This window comes from Amia ocellicauda, chromosome 23 (assembly GCF_036373705.1).
Source record: "Amia ocellicauda isolate fAmiCal2 chromosome 23, fAmiCal2.hap1, whole genome shotgun sequence".
NCBI lineage: Eukaryota > Metazoa > Chordata > Actinopteri > Amiiformes > Amiidae > Amia > Amia ocellicauda.
Window position 1 is genome coordinate 8,561,128 of NC_089872.1, and position 19,903 is coordinate 8,581,030.

At 41.0% G+C, this 19,903-nt stretch overlaps 1 protein-coding gene across 1 annotated transcript in view; it reads right to left on the reverse strand.

Annotated features, from left to right (window-relative positions):
* Positions 1-7,405, reverse strand: part of galnt2 (UDP-N-acetyl-alpha-D-galactosamine:polypeptide N-acetylgalactosaminyltransferase 2) — a 95,135-nt gene extending 87,730 nt beyond the window's left edge. Inside the window, exon 1 of the mRNA XM_066696500.1 lies at positions 7,007-7,405. Within this exon, the coding sequence (XP_066552597.1) occupies positions 7,007-7,102 (96 nt within the window). The 5' untranslated portion in view covers positions 7,103-7,405. The remainder of the gene's footprint in view (positions 1-7,006) is intronic.
* Positions 7,406-19,903: the final 12,498 nt, after the last annotated feature.

Consider the following 19,903-nt stretch of genomic DNA (forward strand, 5'->3'; position numbering starts at 1 on the left):
TAATAAACGTTTGTTTGCATTTTAATGAATTGGAAAGCAATGCAAACACATGCAGAAAGTATAATTTTCTTTTTATTAAGATGGTGAAGTGGTTCAATAGTTGTAATATTATTATTATTATAACTATTTTGTATTAACAACGTGCTGTTGAAACACGACAGAGAAGAAATGTCCCTGTCTAACAGATGTTAATGCGCCACTATAAACCCGGCTGTGGTAAATCTACCTGAATCTGTACCATTTACAGCGCATGTGTTGCGTGATCACTATTACTTGTGTTAATGTTGTTATGTGACAGTAAATCATACTGTGTATATGTATATATGTGCTCTGAGGAAGATAAGTCGAAATGCGTAAGCATTATGATATTCACTTTTTCTCTAATAAATAATTTTTGAGACATCGGTAAATATGGACTGTTTTTAGACGGGAGCTGCTGTCCTTCCTTCCTTGACCGGAAAATCCCTGGGATAAGGCACCCCGCATTTAAGATTTATTAGAACTATTGTAACGCCAGCTATTTTTAAACTTATGTATATATATATATTATATATATATATATATATATATATACACACACATGTGTGTGTATATATATCCCATAACGACATAACACACGTAATAGTAATCACACAACACTTGCCCTGTAATGTGTTGCATTCTGCATATATTTAACATGACAGCCTGCATGTAGTATTTGTTAGTTTTGCTTACTGGAGGATTCACGAAATACTTTGAATAGTTTGAATGTCTTTGGTCTTATTTTGTGGCTTGATTGGATAAAAACAAGAAATATCAAGATATATATCGTATATCGCCCAAACGTCTAAAAAGAGAGATTATTTTGAAGTCATATCGCCCAGCCCTATATATAATATTAGGAACACCTGTTCAATTTCTCATTAATGCAATTATCTAATCAACCAATCACATGGCAGTTGCTTCAATGCATTTAGGGGTGTGGTCCTGGTCAAGACAATCTCCTGAACTCCAAACTGAATGTCTGAATGGGAAAGAAAGGTGATTTAAGCAATTTTGAGTGTGGCATGGTTGTTGGTGCTCCCACCGGGTACCACTCATCTCCACTACAAAATAGGAAAAAGAGGCTACAATTTGCACAAGCTCACCAAAATTGGACAGTTGAAGACTGGAAAAATGTTGCCTGGTCTGATGAGTCTCGATTTCTGTTGAGACATTCAGATGGTAGAGTCAGAATTTGGCGTAAACAGAATGAGAACATGGATCCATCATGCCTTGTTACCACTGTGCAGGCTGGTGGTGGTGGTGTAATGGTGTGGGGGATGTTTTCTTGGCACACTTTAGGCCCCTTAGTGCCAATTGGGCATCGTTTAAATGCCACGGCCTACCTGAGCATTGTTTCTGACCATGTCCATCCCTTTATGACCACCATGTACCCATCCTCTGATGGCTACTTCCAGCAGGATAATGCACCATGTCACAAAGGTCGAATCATTTCAAATTGGTTTCTTGAGCATGACAATGAGTTCACTGTACTAAACTGGCCCCCACAGTCACCAGATCTCAACCCAATAGAGCATCTTTGGGATGTGGTGGAACGGGAGCTTCGTGCCCTGGATGTGCATCCCACAAATCTCCATCAACTGCAAGATGCTATCCTATCAATATGGGCCAACAATATGAGACACTCACCTAAAGGATTATTAGGAACACCTTACTAATACTGTGTTTGACCCCCTTTCGCCTTCAGAACTGCCTTAATTCTACGTGGCATTGATTCAACAAGGTGCTGAAAGCTCCCGTTCCACCACATCCCAAAGATGCTCTATTGGCTTGAGATCTGGTGACTGTGGGGGACAGTTTAGTACAGTGAACTCATTGTCATGTTCAAGAAACCAATTTGAAATGATTCGACCTTTGTGACATGGTGCATTATCCTGCTGGAAGTAGCCATCAGAGGATGGGTACATGGTGGTCATAAAGGGATGGACATGGTCAGAAACAATGCTCAGGTAGGCCGTGGCATTTAAACGATGCCCAATTGACACTAAGGGGCCTAAAGTGTGCCAAGAAAACATCCCCCACACCATTACACCACCACCACCAGCCTGCACAGTGGTAACAAGGCATGATGGATCCATGTTCTCATTCTGTTTACGCCAAATTCTGACTCTACCATCTGAATGTCTCAACAGAAATCGAGACTCATCAGACCAGGCAACATTTTTCCAGTCTTCAACTGTCCAATTTTGGTGAGCTTGTGCAAATTGTAGCCTCTTTTTCCTATTTGTAGTGGAGATGAGTGGTACCCGGTGGGGGCACCAACAACCATGCCACACTCAAAATTGCTTAAATCACCTTTCTTTCCCATTCAGACATTCAGTTTGGAGTTCAGGAGATTGTCTTGACCAGGACCACACCCCTAAATGCATTGAAGCAACTGCCATGTGATTGGTTGATTAGATAATTGCATTAATGAGAAATTGAACAGGTGTTCCTAATAATCCTTTAGGTGAGTGTATATATATTTTTTTTTATAATATAAATTTTGTATTATTTATTTCTAATCCCTATCCCTGTCCCTTCAGGAGGCCTTTTTTCTCCTGCAAGGGCGTTATTATAAATAAGAATTTGTTCTTAATTAACCTGCCTGGTGAAATAAAGGTTATAATAATACAGCTCTCATGTCGGGCTGTAACTCTATCTTTTTGCAAAGCACAGGCATGCAATACTGAAAGGCAGCAACACAAGCTCCTGTGCAAACAATACACTGCAGAGGCACAGGGTAACAAGTCGAGCTGAAAAAAGGAAACTGTGTGGCTCAGATTTTCTTAATGCAGCTAAAAGCACCGAGGTGATTTTCAAATCTGTTGTGCTGCAAAGGACAATTGCCCCCCGATGCTCTGAAAGTCATTTACAATGGTTTTCCACTGAAAAAACGAACAAGAGGCCATGTACAGTTGCCGTGGAGAAAGGAAGCAACATGAGTAGGTTGTTTTTGTTTGCCCCAATTTTGGACATTACACCATCTTTTTCAGTGCAATTAAGGATCCAGTGCAAAACGAACCCAATCTGGAATTGCGTCTTCTCGGGTGTCATTGAAATAGACGTATAAGCAGTGCAGACACATCAAACTATACCAGGAGAACGTCTGGATGTCTCGAAACAGTGTCTGTCCAAAGATGGAGGCTAGTTAAGGCCTTCAGCAAGTATAAAGAAAGACTTAACCTCTACAATGAAGGCCATTTTACTATATTTTTTCTCCTTTATCTTGGTGGATAAAACAAAATAGTTCCACCCATCAAGGGAGACTGCCACAGGGCAAAACACTCAAATTTGTAGTCTCATGATGCCGTCAGGAGGTAACTCTAAAAATTCATTTATGCCATTTGTTCTCCTGATCTGCTGGTCCTTTAGGGCACAGGATCTGATTATTTCTCAAATCCTACCTCTCTCCCTCACTGAATACCAATTCCAATTGTAGACGCACATCAGCACTTAGGACATCTAGGCCTTGTATTTCTAAACATCATGGTATCAAACTCTTGTTGTTGAATGGTTCTTTTGGGCCCATGTCTTTGAATTCAATTGACCGTTGAGTCTTTGTCATGGGCTGCCTTTCGGTCGTGACCTCTTCTAAGTTGGTCCAACTGGGGGTTTTGGTTAATACCGTATTGACTCAACAATTCCAGCATTCAGGATTAGAATCAATACTTATTTTTCAATTCCAATTCCCTTTTTTAGACCCAATCCAAGTTCCACTTCTAATTCTGTTTGCCACTGATATAATGGGCTCTACTGGAATCGGAACGGAATTGAAAACGGAATTGAAAACGCAATTAAAGATGGAATTGGAATGGAAAAAACAGAATTGACCCCAAACCTGTCTGCTTTGCATCATTATATTTTGTAGTGTTGATTTTTGGTTTAATTTGTATTGAAAACAATGTTTAACTATAACCAACCACAACCACCTTAAATCTACATCATGACAAGAGCTCAAATGTCATGGCTTACTCTGTCATGACAGAGTAAGCCACTTTGTGGTTGCTATTTTGGTTAGCCAAACCTTTTCTTTTTTATCAAGTTATCGGTTTGTCCAATCCAGTGCAACCCTTTCTAGCTTTTTAAGTAAATGTTTTTAGCAACCTTTTCATATGGATTAATAAGTAAATACATAAAAAGGAGTAAAGAAATAAAACATTACCATTGCATAACTCTAATACATATGCATCCAATCTGACCACAGCCAAAGCAAAAACTACTGCTTTTTTTGGTCTATTCCACAAACTCTAACATCATTACATCATCTACTATGTTTTTGTTTCAGAGTTTGCATCATGTCGTCAAAACACAAGGGTGGATTCTCACTTGAGGGGAACACAAGCTTAGACACTAGGTTTATAAGCTCTTCTGGCATCTATAGTAGAACAAACTCTCAACTTGAAACAAATTAGTCAAGGTCACAGTCGGTCTTTCAACTCCTTCAAACGGCTGGTGAGGAACAGCCATAATCTGACGTCCATAAAGCATCTGCTAAACGACTTAATCATCATCATAATTCCACCTCACTGCTACTGCCGGAGCACGGTTTAGTCAGTACTGAGTGCCGTGAGTTGCCTTCACATCAGAAAAGACAGTCGCCTAAAACCAAACCAAAAAAGATCATCTTTCTTCATTCATCAACACAGCACAGAGGCCTTAACGCTTATATTATAATGATGATTACTTTTCTCAATATTTTATGACCAAACGGTTGACGCTCAAGCATGAACAACACCTTGGGAAAACAGTGAGGTAATAGGGTACGGTATTCAATAAACAGACGTGTGCGCACACACAATATTCCTGTGAGAAAAGCTGCTGCCAAAAATAGACGATCCCCAAGTTCTCTTTAGGATAACAAGCCGTACTGCGCAGTTTTATCCCTGGTTCCCCATTAAGATTGCTCCAGTACACAGGAGCAGACAACACGGTGAAGCCAGTTTATAGCACAGTCTCCTGCATGCCCAGTTAGCCTCTTCTCATGTGTGCACTTTCCAAAGGGATTACCATCTCAACGGCTAAAGCTGGAGTTGACAGAAAAGAGCCTTCAAGTTTGGCGTCTCTAGTCCAGATTATGTCCTTCAGTTTAAGGGTGAGAGCATCCAAAAGTGCACCACGTTTTTCCTCATCTACAGCCCAATACCCTACAGACACCCTGCGTTTATGATAAGGTTCAATTTTAGAAAAAGGAGCTTGAACCATTGCTTATTGTGTGGGCTGTCCTGTATTCGCTGAAATGGATTCAATTATTCTTCCTTTGGGTCCAAAACCAGCAAAATAAATGGTTACATTTTTCAGTAAAACAGAACAGCATCTGTTAATGTTTCAATCTCCGGACTGGGGGGGGGGGGGGGAATCTCTGTTGACCAGCTGGCTGACACAAATTGCTCCTTCACACTTAAAGGAAATAAATAAATAAGCAAAATAAATGCGTAAATAAAAACAGGTCTGTGCCTCAGGCTTTAGCCAGGGCCAAAAATGAGACGCTAAGCTCTGATTACTCTTTGTAATGGATATTAGCGCTTCATTAGGCTGACATCTCTTATCTGGATAGCAGCTACAATCACTCTGCAGCACTAATCTACCTACTGCGAATTGGAAAGCAAAATGAATAGGGCAAAGCTCTCCAAAGGAGGACTCGGGCTGCAGCTGTGCGCCCCTAGAACCAACCCATTTTCTGTGCCTGTGGTAATGGACTGGGATCATTTGAATTCTCCAACACATTTCCAAATCAGAGACAATGGCAGCTTAAGCAACAGCAGGGGGATATATAGCATGAGAAAGTGGGCAAGGACAGATCTCCCCAGTCACTAAGGACTGGGTTTCACAGGAAGAGGAAGATTATATTAACACACTCACAGATGCATTTGCATTTTCTTTGCAGCTCTTGTGCAGTTTCGGAAAGGAGACTATAGCGACTGCTGGATTTGCATTATGCCATCCACACCTGCAGTCCCTGCTGTGCGCAATATTTGGGGGTTTCATTTTCCGATGACTGGGAACTTCCCATCTCTAGCTTGGAGCCGAAAACGGGCCAAACTTAGTCTGGAAACACACCCACAGCTCCCACAAACATTGCATTGCTTTTGCTTCATAGGGATACGAGGATGATCCGACATCTGAGCCACGTCGTGCCATTTAAAATAAAACGACAACAGTTGAAAATCGCTGCCCTGGTGTTGTCGTCTGAACGTGATGTCCGTGCACAGACGCATCAATAAATCAACCCGATCTTGGTGGTGAGGACACCAAACACATGCAACAGAGAGGCGATCTGTGCGAGTTTGATCTGCCTGATGTTTCCAACAGCAATCAGACCATGTCTTTAATTCATGAAAGCAATATTGCACCGGGGCTTGTTCGATGTAGGCATGCTGGCAAACTTGAATCACACTCAGATGCGATCTGTAACAGGGCTACGACAGGCTGAACAGCACCGATTGCACTCGCAAGCTCACGGGCTATGGCACACGACCCCAGCGCCTGCTCTGCACATCACTTTCCCTTTAAGCCCGCTTGGCAAGTAGGCAGCCCGGGCTCCCAAGCATCATGTTTAGCTGTATTAGATCGCAGATGTGCATTGCCTTCATCAGCGCGGCTGCGGTAAGGAAACCCTGCTCTACCCACACTGGGAAGATACTCAACGTGTGAGCGACAGATTGGTTACAACGCCGATCCGGTTTAACAAAAGGGGGCAAGATAACAAACGCACCCCGACGCATGCCTGAACGGTGAACGCAGGGTAAACCCAGCGGCGGAGCAATCCCAGCCCTCAGCGCTGACCCCCTGCCCGGCACGGCTCCACTGTCATCGGTCTGCAGTAACAGCTCTGTCTGAGGAAATGCCTGCAAACAGACCGTCTCAGCACCGAAAACACATCCAACTAAGTGCTCGCCTCCACCGCCGGGGCTCCGACCTGACTGTCTCATCCCAAACCCCCCCGTCCGCTTTTAAACAAGAAGCCCTAAAAAAATAGCCCTACCTTTCGGTTCAGCGTCGTCCCCGAATAAAAGTAATAAGCGATGCCGAGGACCCAGAGCACGGCGAAGCATAACAAGATCCTGGACTTCCTCCGCATGGCTGTGGCCGGGTGTCAGTGCGTGTGTGTCGGGCTCACTCGCTCCGAGGGAAGCCTCCGATATCCGAGCGGTGCGGGGCTCGTCGCTCAGCGTTCAGCGTTCGGCGTTCAGCGGCAGAGCAGAAAGAGCAGGAAACTGCCAGCAGCGCCGGGTTAGAGGGGAAAGGGTAGCCGGCGCTGATCCAATCACACTCGGCGGAGAGCGGCCGCGGAGGAGGGGTGGCGACGGCGGCGGCGGCGGGGGGGGCGGAGAGGCTGGACTCGGGTGAGCTGAATAAAATACCCCCGGACTGGCGTTGGCGGTGGTTGTGGTGCCGCTTGTCTGAGGGAGAAGACGGGTCGCGTTTATGTGGAGCAGAGTTGCGCAGGTCTGCAGAATGGCAGCGATCCCATTGGTGGAGCCGCGCAGACCTGCGGGCATCTGCGCCACACGCACGCCGTCACTTTGTCTTGAAGAGGAGATTGAAACGCCGGGACTCGCTCTGAGCGCCTGGAGGTGGGGGGGTCTTTGGATACAAAGGTAGCGAAAGCAGGCTTGGGGAGACGGGCGCTGAGGAAAGGTAGCGTTAGGTGTAGGTATCGAGGTAGTTAATGTCGTGTTTGTGTAGCGTATCTTTCCGCAACCTCTGCGCAGATCTGCAGAATGCCGGCGATCCCATTGGTGGAGCCGCGCAGAACTGCGCACATCTGCGCCACACGAACGTGACCTGACATTGACTGACACTGGCACAACCTGTTTTTCTTTTATAAATTGGCAACAAAGTTATATGGGTCTTAAATTGTTTAACTTGATTTAATTAATTGTTTTTCTTGTAGAAGTGTTTTTCATTTTATTTTACGCCTACTACTAAGTTGACAAACACTTTAGTCAAACCCTTGACTGTGACACAGCAGCCAGCTTTTGTGGTGTTCATATTTAAACACCATAGTCATGCTTGTACACCGTAGTCTATAGATTTCAGTACGGATAATATTCTGGGTGTCGTCACAATGGTTCTGGTTGGCTTAAATAAACAGCATTTATAGTAGCAAACTGTTGTATTGTATATATGATATGGATGGGTGACTGTGTTGAGCAGGCAATTGTCCAGTTTTTGCAGTGGGGTTGTGAGAGGGACTGACCTAAAGGGTCTTCAAGCTGTTTAAAGCCATATAGGGTTGTCATCTATTGGAGCTACTTCATAAGCTTAATATTAACCCCATATAAAAATAACTATAGCTAACAATCAGGGAGAAGAAAGGTTTAAAACTTGAGGTTTTGGCCAGTCTGATCTTAACCCTACTGACCAGACGACGCGACAATGCAAGTGCATGTTAAGGAAAAGCTTTTAAATTGACTTATTGTCATTAGAAACCTTACTTATGTCCTTGTGTTTCCCCAGAGTGTTTTAGAATAATGTCAAACATTGGGAAGCATGACAGATGTTTCCTGTCTATTCAGGGAATTAAGACACAGTACCGCAACGGTTAAATAAGATATTACATGACAGAAAAGGCACATTGTCAATGAGAAATAAATTGACATGTGCATTTGAAGAACAGACGTGTTAGAAACCACTCATAATGTGTTGTTGTTTTTTTAACACATTAGTGCGTGTTAATGTGATCAGAGGCACTGTGCTGGAATATTTAAGGAAGACAGTACAAAGCTATGCAAAATGTGTCACTATTATAAACTGTTATATTGTATAGATGTTCAAAACATAAGTATTAGAAAGTTGTTTTGGTACAAATAAGAGATTCATCTTACGATTATGGAAATAAATTGAACAAAATTCAATTTTATCGCAGGTGCTGTTATGAATGTGTCATTACACACAAGTGAAACCTCATAGTTCAACTAAGCTCCTGACTTATTTCCATAGCTTTCCATAGTAGGGACATTAAATCAACTATTTAAATGTACCTTTTCAAAATCCTTTGGCTGAAATGGACACAGCATATTCTTTTTGTTAAGTATGAAATATATAACTGCCAGCCCACAGAAAATGCAAATCAGTGAATCAGAGAAAGGAAATCAAATCAAATAAATAAATAAATCCATTATAATCTTATTAGTTCAAACATGTAAACCATATTCAATTATAAACCTCTACCTTTTAAATTGTCATCCATCCAATAAATGCAACATTGTAACCGATAACCCCATTAAATTGTTTTGAAATCATTATATTTGATACCTCGACCTGAATTAATTTATCTGGCGTAAGCACTAATGAAAAGTGTCAATAATATCCAAAGAAGTGGATGATATGAGGGGATCAATTGAATATTACAAGCGGTGCATGATTACTTTGTTAATGATTCTGAGTTGATGACACTTGTAAGTGCTTATTTCTGAGTAGAACCAGCCCTTTTGCATTGTTTTGGCAATTCAGCTTTGTTTTTCTGTTGTCTATGGGCACCTCGCTGAGTACACCAGGGATTTTACCCTACTTATTATATCACCTATCAACAAGAGTGATGGTGGAGCCAGCAGGAAGTAAGCTGACAGCAAGAAAGGATGTTCAAAATAATGGATTCAGACACAAACAACATACCTCCTGGATAGCTTTATACTGTTAGGAACTGTCTGTCTCACTGGGAATTCAGAGTTTACATTACAAGGAGATTTCTGGGGGATTGTCCTAAATGGGGAATGAGACAATGGAAGTCCCATGCACTTCATCTGAGATCTGATGTTGAATCACATGTGTAAGGGTTAGGGTCAGGGGTTAGGAATGGAGTTACAGATGAGGGTTGGGGTCAGGGGTTATCCATGTGATCGTCATCAGAAGCTCAGAGGAGGTGTGTGAGGCATTCATGTGTTGTGCCCATGGCATTCGGACAGGAATTCATATGTGCCTATTTTTATGAATGCATTTTTTTAGCACAAGTAATCCAGCAAGAATGGGAGAAACTACTGAGTCATTTTCACACACATCCAAACTGGAAACCTTGAATTGTTCATCAGTTGTAATAGTTCAATTTACTGCTACAGTCCTCATGAGAGATGCACACACCCTCCAGAGGAATGAGGACTCTAAAACTGTCTGTACCTTATGTGCTTATAAAATAAGACTTTAATCTCCCAAGAGGAGACAAATTAATGTAATGTTTATCTCGCCAAGTAGTGGCTTTTCAATATGCCAAGTTAACATCAAATCTTAAATGCAGTCTTCTCTGCTTCATTCTGAGCTGATAGGCGGTCTTCACACTTTGAAAGCTGTTCAGTGTGTCATTGGGTGTTAGAGTATATCCTTATTCCATTCTGTATTTTGTCCAACCCCCCAAAACTGCTTTTCCTTGCTCTTTTCTCTTGGATGGTCTTTTCTTCCTCCTTATTCCCCTCCTTTCCTTTTATTTCTCAAGCTTATATCCTCATTCTTCACCACCGTTCGGTCAATACCATTATGGAGTGCTGATAGGACATTATCGATCGCTACCTTAATGCTATCCTATACTTTCTGCAGGTCAGCTGGAGATCTAGTTCAATCCTATTTTGGCAGTGTACATTTCACACTCTTGAATCATCACTGGCTAGCATGATTAAGTTTATTCTAAAGCTATCTCTCACAGCACAACACCAAGCCCAAAAGGGATGCAAGAACAGACTGCAGAGCCTATATATCAGTCTCAGAAATATTGACTGACACCTGACATGCCTTCGACAAGTAGGTACTACCCTGAGGGAAATCCCTGTCACAGTCAGCTAATGACAAAGTGCTGTGTCTGTACTGTGGGATCCAGCCAGAGCACAGAGGAGTCTTTAACAAGGTGGGCCACTTGGGAGCTGCAAGTGAATGATTGATTGAGCAACATATAAAAATCTAATGGTCCAGCAATTTCTCACCCAATCCAGCAAGTAAGGCACCAAGCAAGTAAACGATGTGTAGCCAAAATACAAATTCAATGTTTTAGGTATTTCAGCTGGCTAATCCTGGTGATAGCAATGGCATCATTTATAATAGAGGTCAAACCAATATGAGATCATTTTCGAGACAAAAGTACTGGTAACACTTAATGGGCACAAATTCTAAATTAATTAAGGTATGAATCCCATAGGAATACCCTATGCACTTCCACTGCCTCATGCACTTCCACTGAGTTCTGATGTTGATCACGTCTAAGCCCTAACCCTAAACCTAGTCTGTCACCCGATCCCTACCCCTGACCCTAACCTTGTTATACATGTGATTAACAGCAGAACTACAATGAAGTTCATGATGTATTCATGTGGTATTCATACATCACTGTGTTAAGAAGTGGTGCCCAATATTGTAATGTGTGCCCAAATAACTAATTTCAGCCTTGCATGGTACCATCGATGAAATACAGTTGACCCAATTCATTTTCTAGAGGTCCAGACACCGGGTTCAATGGAATTTAAAGCCATTGGAGTGATGATGTGGATACTATATTCCATCGGACCTCAAACTCCAGCTGTGGTGGTCCTTACAAAACCTTTGATGGTGTATTGCGATGCAGAACTGAAGAGTATTCATCTGCCCAGACTTATGTTGATTCAGCAGTATCTTTTGGCAGGGCACAGATGGTTGCACATTCATGAATAGTAATCCTGTTTGAAGACTCGCCCATTGGGAGGAACTTTATTATGATAATATAGTGTTGGATTTAGCTGTTTTTTTGTGTTTTAGGTGCAATTTAAATCAACAACCAAAAAATTGCAGACACGCAACAACTGATAAAAAGTAATCGTGTAAATGTTCGTGTTTCCACCTGAGTTGGTCGAGTTGAAATTTAAGGTTGCATTAGCTTGCTCATTTATTATCCCGGGCTTCTGCTGAAGTGGTTTGACCTCTGTGCAGGGAAAATTCATTACTGGCCTCCCCTCATTGGAGAACGCATCCCAGCCTCCCTTGTGCATGAGAGTGGATTTAGAGAGGGCACATAGGGTCACAGATTTGGCCCAACTGACAGGTGGTGGACCACTGTGTCTGTCACTCAAAAGGTGGCGTGTAAAGTGTACCAATTGGTCCTTGTACCCCCTATTTGCATTGATTTATGGTTTCAGTGTAAGACAAAATCAACAGCGGTCTATTCTCTCTCATATATTTTTAACATTTTATTATGTTAATTATGTTTATTATGTTACGGGGGTTCAAATATGTGTCACAAAAGAGATTATAAAGACATCAGGACATTTCTGCATGTCCCTCAACAAGATAATCACAATCAATCTTGAATAATAATTGTACCACAAAGAATGGTGCAAAGTAATGGTGTAAAGCACCAAGAAGAGAAGCTACATTACAAAGGTGTTTCAACAAGGCTGAGTGTAGGTTTTCACCACATGTTACTTAGTCCTTCTGAACCATTAAAGGGGTGGCCATAGCAGTTTTAAACATTTGTATTTTGTTTTGGGGATGATTTAAATAATGCATATGTCTGTCTACAGTTGTAACTGAAAGTGTTCAAACCCTTCATTTGAAACCATCTTATTTGGGTTAGGTGTAATTAATACATTCCACTCTTAAGTTCTACGGATTGGCAAACGGAAAACATTTACCTCCAGCTGTCTTCATTCAGTTCAATCAACTGGAACTTGTACAGACTTCTCCGGGTTGTGTTCAACAACCTCTAAGAAGATGTGGTTGGGTTTAATGAACAATATAAATTAGACCCAATTAATTCCTGAATAACATTGTTCAAATAAAGGGTGCCAACTACAGCAGTACAGTATGTCACCAAAATCTGGTAGAAACACAGCTGTTCACAGTGTGTATTTAATAGGGTGTCCACCTTACTTCACCAAGCTTTTAACATTCAAGTTGTGTGCATAAGAAAATACCTCATCACTCATGCATTTATTTATTTATTTGTGCCTGATGTGGCTTGATTTCACACAGCAGTTCTGTTCGGCTAGCAACAAGAATGAAGGTTAATTAATTCCACTTAATGTGGAACATTTGCATCAGCCAGTCATTGAAGTTGTGCACGTCTAGAAAGTTAGTTTCAAGCCTCACTCTGGCTTGGCATTGTTTTACCAAGAATGTCTCCTTAATTGCATTACAGAGACCAAATAGTACATATAAATTAAACAGAATAATATATATATAATTCATGTGCAATATATGAAATGTTATGGAAATGCATGCAAATGTCCCCAGGCTGTCTGCTTGTTCTCCAGTATTTATTTTTATTTTATTTTTATTTTCGCCTAATTTAAATTCGTAATTATCCGGCAGTATCTCAGCGAGCATCACATCAGACTTGAAGGGCTGTTATGATTTTAAACTTGTATTTATTAAGTTGATATTGTGAAAACATTCCAGAGTATTCAGTCACTTTCCCATGGTAAGGGACATGTCTTATCTAATGAACTCTCAATCAGTTCTAAGGTAACGGCAATTCTTCAAATCCAGACTTTGTCATCGCCGGGTTTCTGTGGATAGTAGCAATGCTAATGAAACTCCTTTGTTTCCAGGGAGAAGTTATAATAATAATCAAAGAAAGTCTCTGATAGGGATTTCTTTTGAAGCCTCTGCCTTTGATTATAGCTGGGATGCAATCTTGTTATTTATTTATCTGATGGGCTACCCTTAATGAAGGCTTTGTGTTTGAAACAACAGACCAAAAACGAAAGAATAACTGTGCGTTCCTTTACAACATACAAAAGTCTCTTCTGGAGTGTTACAAAAGATGGCATGGCCTTCAGAAGCTGTAGGAGGACATTATTTCATCCGTAATATCAGTGGTTCACTTACTGGGGTCTTTGGATATATGGTGTGTCCTCAAAACTGCCTGGAAAGATTTGTCCTAGTGTGTCAAAACTTTCACTCTCGATAATCTGTTGTGGGCAGCTGTCATGAGAATACCTTGACTTTGGTTTGACTGATACGTTTGCCCTGCACAGATCCCTGACTATATTATACAGATTATATAATAAAACCAGTGTAGAAAGTATTATACTTATGGGGGGAAATGGAATAGGGTAACCTCTATAATTGCAAGGCCGCCTTTAAAGTTTCTCTCAGCTAGTAGTGTAGGGGGTCCCTACTGAATCATGAAGCAGGAGTTACCTAGTTTCAGATTTGGTGTACTCCTACACTGTATGATACTTCAAGGCTTCACAATTAAGTGAAACATCTCCCTTGGCTGCAGGAGGTTTTATTTGTTGTTCAGATTAAATCCAACCTCTGTCACTGGACAAACCAGTGCCTAACTTTATCGAGAAAGTTAATATGCCACCAGCACAACTGCATTAATATGGTGAAAAGAAAAGTAATATGGCCGCAATTGGTTTGGTCAGGGTTTGCTTATGGTTGGCCATCTGCGCAAAGTAGATGGAATCACAGCTCAGCAGAACAACTGTATTTTACTTTCATTTTTTTATATCAGTTAATTGTATGGGATATACATTCACCTTTTAATCAGAAAGACTCATCCCCATGCATGGCATAACTTTGAAATGAAAATGCATGGTGTACATAAGAGGAGAACTATGAAAACAAATCAATAAAATCCTTTAAGGGCACTTTCCAATATAATATTCAACAAAAGCATTCTACTGTTAATGAAAAGGAATCATTAGCAGTATAGATAACACATAATTCAACAGAACATTTGAAACTGACATTTCATCTCTAGTAAACTCTTGCATGCTGCAACATCTTACTTTGTGAAGATCTTATTTTAGAAACATTTGACGTGCAGCAAAGACATTTCTCATTTGCACGTTGGGGTTGTCAGAAGTGAGAAAAGTAATTTAGTAATTTGCACTTCTCTCCTTTGGTTAGAACGATAATGATAGTATTTTTTTTTCTTACCATCTCCTCATTGATCTCAGTCAATTTGGCTTAGCATACAATTTGCCTAATGAGTCCATTAGCCCTGATATAGAACAGTATTAGAGCACTTTGAGTCCAATTTGGATAAAGGCAAATGCTAGAAGGATTTAATTAATAACTATATTATCCGACTTTAGATTAAATGAAAACCTAGAGCCGGTTGCATGCAGTTATGATTGACATTGGCTGGCTGTGATTGCAGAATACACACTCAGGATGAGGATTTTAGCTAAATAGTTGGGGGATAAACTTTTTTTTTGCATAAGTCCATGTTTTCATTTATTTTTTCTGATTGTTTGCTTGATTGATTGATATTAGAAAATCACTTGGACATCAGAGTAATTAACCCCATTACAGTCTGAAAAATAAATTCCAGTTTGGCTTGGCTCCTCAGTTCAATTAACAATGGCTGCCGAAAGCGGGACTTCAGTGTTGTGACAACACACAAACAAGCGCATGATCAATCTGCCAGACTGCTTCAGATCATTGAGTGAAGGAACAGAAATAAAATAAAATCACACACTGGAATGGGTCTCTAGGTACCCAGAACCTTTTATTGTCGGGTCAATCTTTGGGACAATTGTCTTTTGTTACAGAAAAAAACAGTGATAACAAAAGCATAGATACTGTTAATCTGCCCTGTCTTTACTACTTCACTACTAAAAGGGACAATTATAAATAAAATAAGATTATAAATTGGACACGTACATTCATCCTCTCTAAATACATTACAGAATCAAACATCAGTCTCCACCCAGACCAGGAGAGACTCTGAAAGTGTGGTTTTGACATCTCCAGACACTTCGTAGACACTTAATCCTCTGAACGTGAATATGATCATCGTTACAAGCGATCAAACGGACCCCCTACTCCTCATCCTATGAACTTCTCCTCAGGCATCGCAGTCTTGTACTTCACTACGTGTCTTTGCAAGTTAAGCACAAGAGTGTCACTGACATCCTGCTCAACTTTTTTTGCTCCTTCATGGGATTCATCTGGCGACAAAGCCAACTTTGACTGACAAACCCCATTTCTGTCTGACATTGCCCTGATGACTGCTCCGAATTCTCCCGGCGAGTGACGGATGAGACGGAGATGAAACAGACGCTCGAGTCTTGTCTTGTGTACACGAATGTGCAGCTTGTTACTAGCGAAGAATCTGTGGGTGGGAATCTCAGAAACTGTCGGGGGAAGGCACAGAACTGATGCCCTGGATCTTTATATAAACCTCTAAAAGAGACTTAGCAAAACCTTGATCTACCAGCGAATTGCAAATAAACCTGTGACCTGCTGAGTTTTTTTCCATAAGGAATAGAAAGATGCCTCTGGCGATAGTCAAACCAGGATAGGTTGCAAGTTTGTTATTAGCAATCCACTCACAGTTTTGGTTTGATCAGGGCCTACACAGATATAAAAATAGTTGTCATGTTGAGAAGATATTCTTGGATTATGATGTAGCAACCCTTCGATGGCCTAACCAGTCACCACCAGACATGAACCCCATGGAACACCAGCTTTCAAAAAACATCCCTGTAAATCGGGTAAATTCCTAATTCATGTTATTTTTGATTCCAGGAAGGGTCTCTCGTCTTCGTTGTACTGCTTTAAGGTCTACTGACAGAATATTAACACTAACCATTACAATTCCTTAGCAATATTAGGGTCACACGTCCATTTCCCGCTGTAGGGCATTCCCCCATCTCCACTTTTAAGGATTAAAAGGTCTGACGTATGAAGGTGGCTCTGAAATTGTGTCTTGTTTTCCTACTGGTAAACAGAGACTAAAATTAATTCCAGTGGAAGACTAATTGCTTTCCGAGGATTCCTGTTTTTGAGTCGTGGAGACTGACGGACATCTCTGCCCACATAAGCTGTTTAATTATGCATGTTTTATGACTAATGCTTCATTCCTGTTACTTTATTCTCTGTGTTCATTTGTTTCACTAAAATGTGTATTTTTTTATGGTCTCACCTGCTGTAGTAGAGGAAGGCTCTTGGCTGGATTATCATCAGGAGGGAAAATGTTCTGTACCTCATTAGACACAAGGATTGATTGATGGCTTGATTAGATGTGCAGACCTTCAAGGGGTTTAGGTATGTATTTAAGGAACGCTCGCCTAATGGGTGGCTTCTCGTATTATCTTAACAAGTCTTGCGCCGTCTCAGCATTGCACATTATGTGTTCAGATTGAAGGCATGATTCGAGGCTCTGGAGGCTGCTGGCTCTATTCACACTCAAGCTGTGTACTTCATTACCTCAGGGAATTAGAAAATCAACATCTGCCACACAGACTTAAACTCACTTATTTACTCACTGTTTCTGTTTATTTATTTTTTCTGTGTGTGTGTGTGTGTGTCTGTGTGTGTGTGTGTGTGTGTGTGTAAATAATGATAAAGAAGAGAGAGCATGTTCAGTCTTCAGACTCTTTCTCCGTGAGATAACCGAGGCTGAGAAAGAAAAGGAATGGCTTTTAGTGAAAGGTGTAATTACTCCTTTCTAGAATTACTAGGATTTCAAGAATGGGAGCCTGCCTTACGCAAGACACGCGGCGTGTTTCAACTGTCATCGAGGCGTTTAGGGGGAATACGGCAGACGGCATGAAATATTAAACCGGATTATCAAATATGGAATAAAGAAGGAACCAAAAACAGTGTATCCTCTTTGATGAATACATTTGAACTGATGAGTTTGGTCGTTGCTTTTTTCACACAAAGAACGAACGGTAGCTCTCAGTAACTGATGCACTGCAATAAGTTTTGTGGTATTGGACGTAAAACTCATTAACAAAATTCTCAAAATAACCTAAACACAGTGTAAATACTTAATAAAACACTAAATGGAATAAAGTATAGATGTTTAGATGAAAAAGGAAACGACAAATAATAAAATCAACTATTCAGCTATTTAATAAATAACCAAATTGATTATTATTGGTTTTTAGCGGATGTTGAAATTGGAAGGTACTGTAAGAGATCCCCATAGAATTGAACGTTCAACTGACAATTATCTTTTGAAATACACAGCAAATAATACGTTTCTTTAATGTTTTCTGAAAGGTAATTTGGCTTTCTTGTTTCATTTTGGTTTTTGTAATAATGAGCAATGATTAGTGAATCTCAAAATGCTTGATTACACTAAAGGAGTGGGAAGTTGCAAACATATACTTTATTTGATAAACATATAGTTTAGTATATCATAATTGCTTACTGTGAATTTCCTAAAACAGTTTCTAAATAGATTTCCTTTTTGAGAAGCTGTAAAACACATTTTCTGAGTATATGTAATGGGGAAAGACAATTCTGGGAACAGGACAGACTAGTGCGTTTGACTGAAGCATTGAATTCTAATGAACATTTATGAAAAATTCAGTTTCTTTGTACAGAGCTGAAAGCCTAACCATACATTAGACATATCTCCATTCCATCATGCACAATTACATTTAATGGGTGTGACATCCCTTTTACCCTGTACTTTCTGCCTCGTTTAGACCATACTCAACAGATGCTGCTTAGACGGCTAATTTATCATTAGAACAGCACTTACATTTAAACAGCACCTGAGCTTAAACATGTATTGAGCTTAAAAAAATGATAAGGCTTGCTGAAGCTATTTTAAGACAAGAATATGGAGATATTCCCAACAGCTCCAGGGTGAATGTTCCACCGTGTGAAGACTCGCATCGCAGAATATCAGCTGACTTTGTAAAGCATTAACCATTGATGAAACGCAGGGAACGTGCTGGATTTATGAGGTTCGAACAGTGAAAGCAAGGGAGGGACCCGGAGATGGCATAAAACCATCTTCACTGCCTTTTCTTTTGCCACCAGGGGCTGTCAAATGAGGTTCACCTGTCTTGGCCTTGAACGTCATGTTTGAAATACGCCAAAGCGGTAACATTTCTGACGCAGACTTTGAGGTGGCGTTAAATGCCACTCGACTGCATGGCCAATGGTTTATATTGCTCTCCCCATTATTTATGTCCCACTCTCGTTCCAGTAGGATATACATATCGCACATAAACAGTGATAAACACGCAACTCCTTCATTGCTTGGATTTCCGAGTTAATTTCCACAAGGTTTTTTCTTTCCCTATAAAATGGACATGCCCTTTAAAAAGTTGCACGTGAATGGATATCCAAGAGCCACATCCAGTGATCCATTTCTCCAAGGTAGTGGGGCGCTGTGTGTTCGCTTCCACCAGCCCGACACGTGGCCCATTTCCCTTTGCACAGACCAACATGCCCCACCGCTTTTCTTAATAAGCTGCCGTCACACTCCCCTCGTTCCCCTCAGTTGCGGTCTTATAGTTACTGCCTCTGACCTTCCCATGATGTCATCTGTGGAGCTGGAAGGGGCCTTGAAGCGAGATCATACTTTTTTTTAGGCCCGTGCAGCTGTAGTAGAGATGGAGAGGATGCCCTGGAATTCAAAAATGTTCCTCCACCTCGACCTTCTCCTCTATGTTTATGAGATAACCCAACGCAGGCAGGAAATACACCATTAATTCCCCTTTCTCACCATCTCCTGTCTCTCTGGAGGAGTGGGACACAACCCTGAATTACACCCAGGAGCTGTTGCCCCGTTCTGACCTTAAGCCCACAATCCGGCAGCATTTCCAAGGACACGTGTGCTAATTGTTTTAATTCCATTTCGTTACTTAAGTATACTTGGCCTGGGATCTGGTAGAGTGGAATAAAAAAAAAAAAGAAATTCGGGAAATCATCCAGGCAGCATTTATTTTGATGTGTAGTGCGACAATAAAGAGGAAACGGTGTGAAATGTTTTGGAGCCGTCCCAGTTCCAAAGAAGGTTCTTGATCCAGCTGGATCTGTATGTACTTTTTTGGTTGTTTTGAACCAATATGTGCTGAAGACCCGGAAATGATGTTAATGTTTGCTCAATTACTGTCATCAAACAATGTAATCTGGAAAAGCTGGAACATGCAGACCTGGAGGAGAGAATCTGGGCACTTGGTGATATTGTGAATCGGGCTCTTTCCTGTTTCTACTA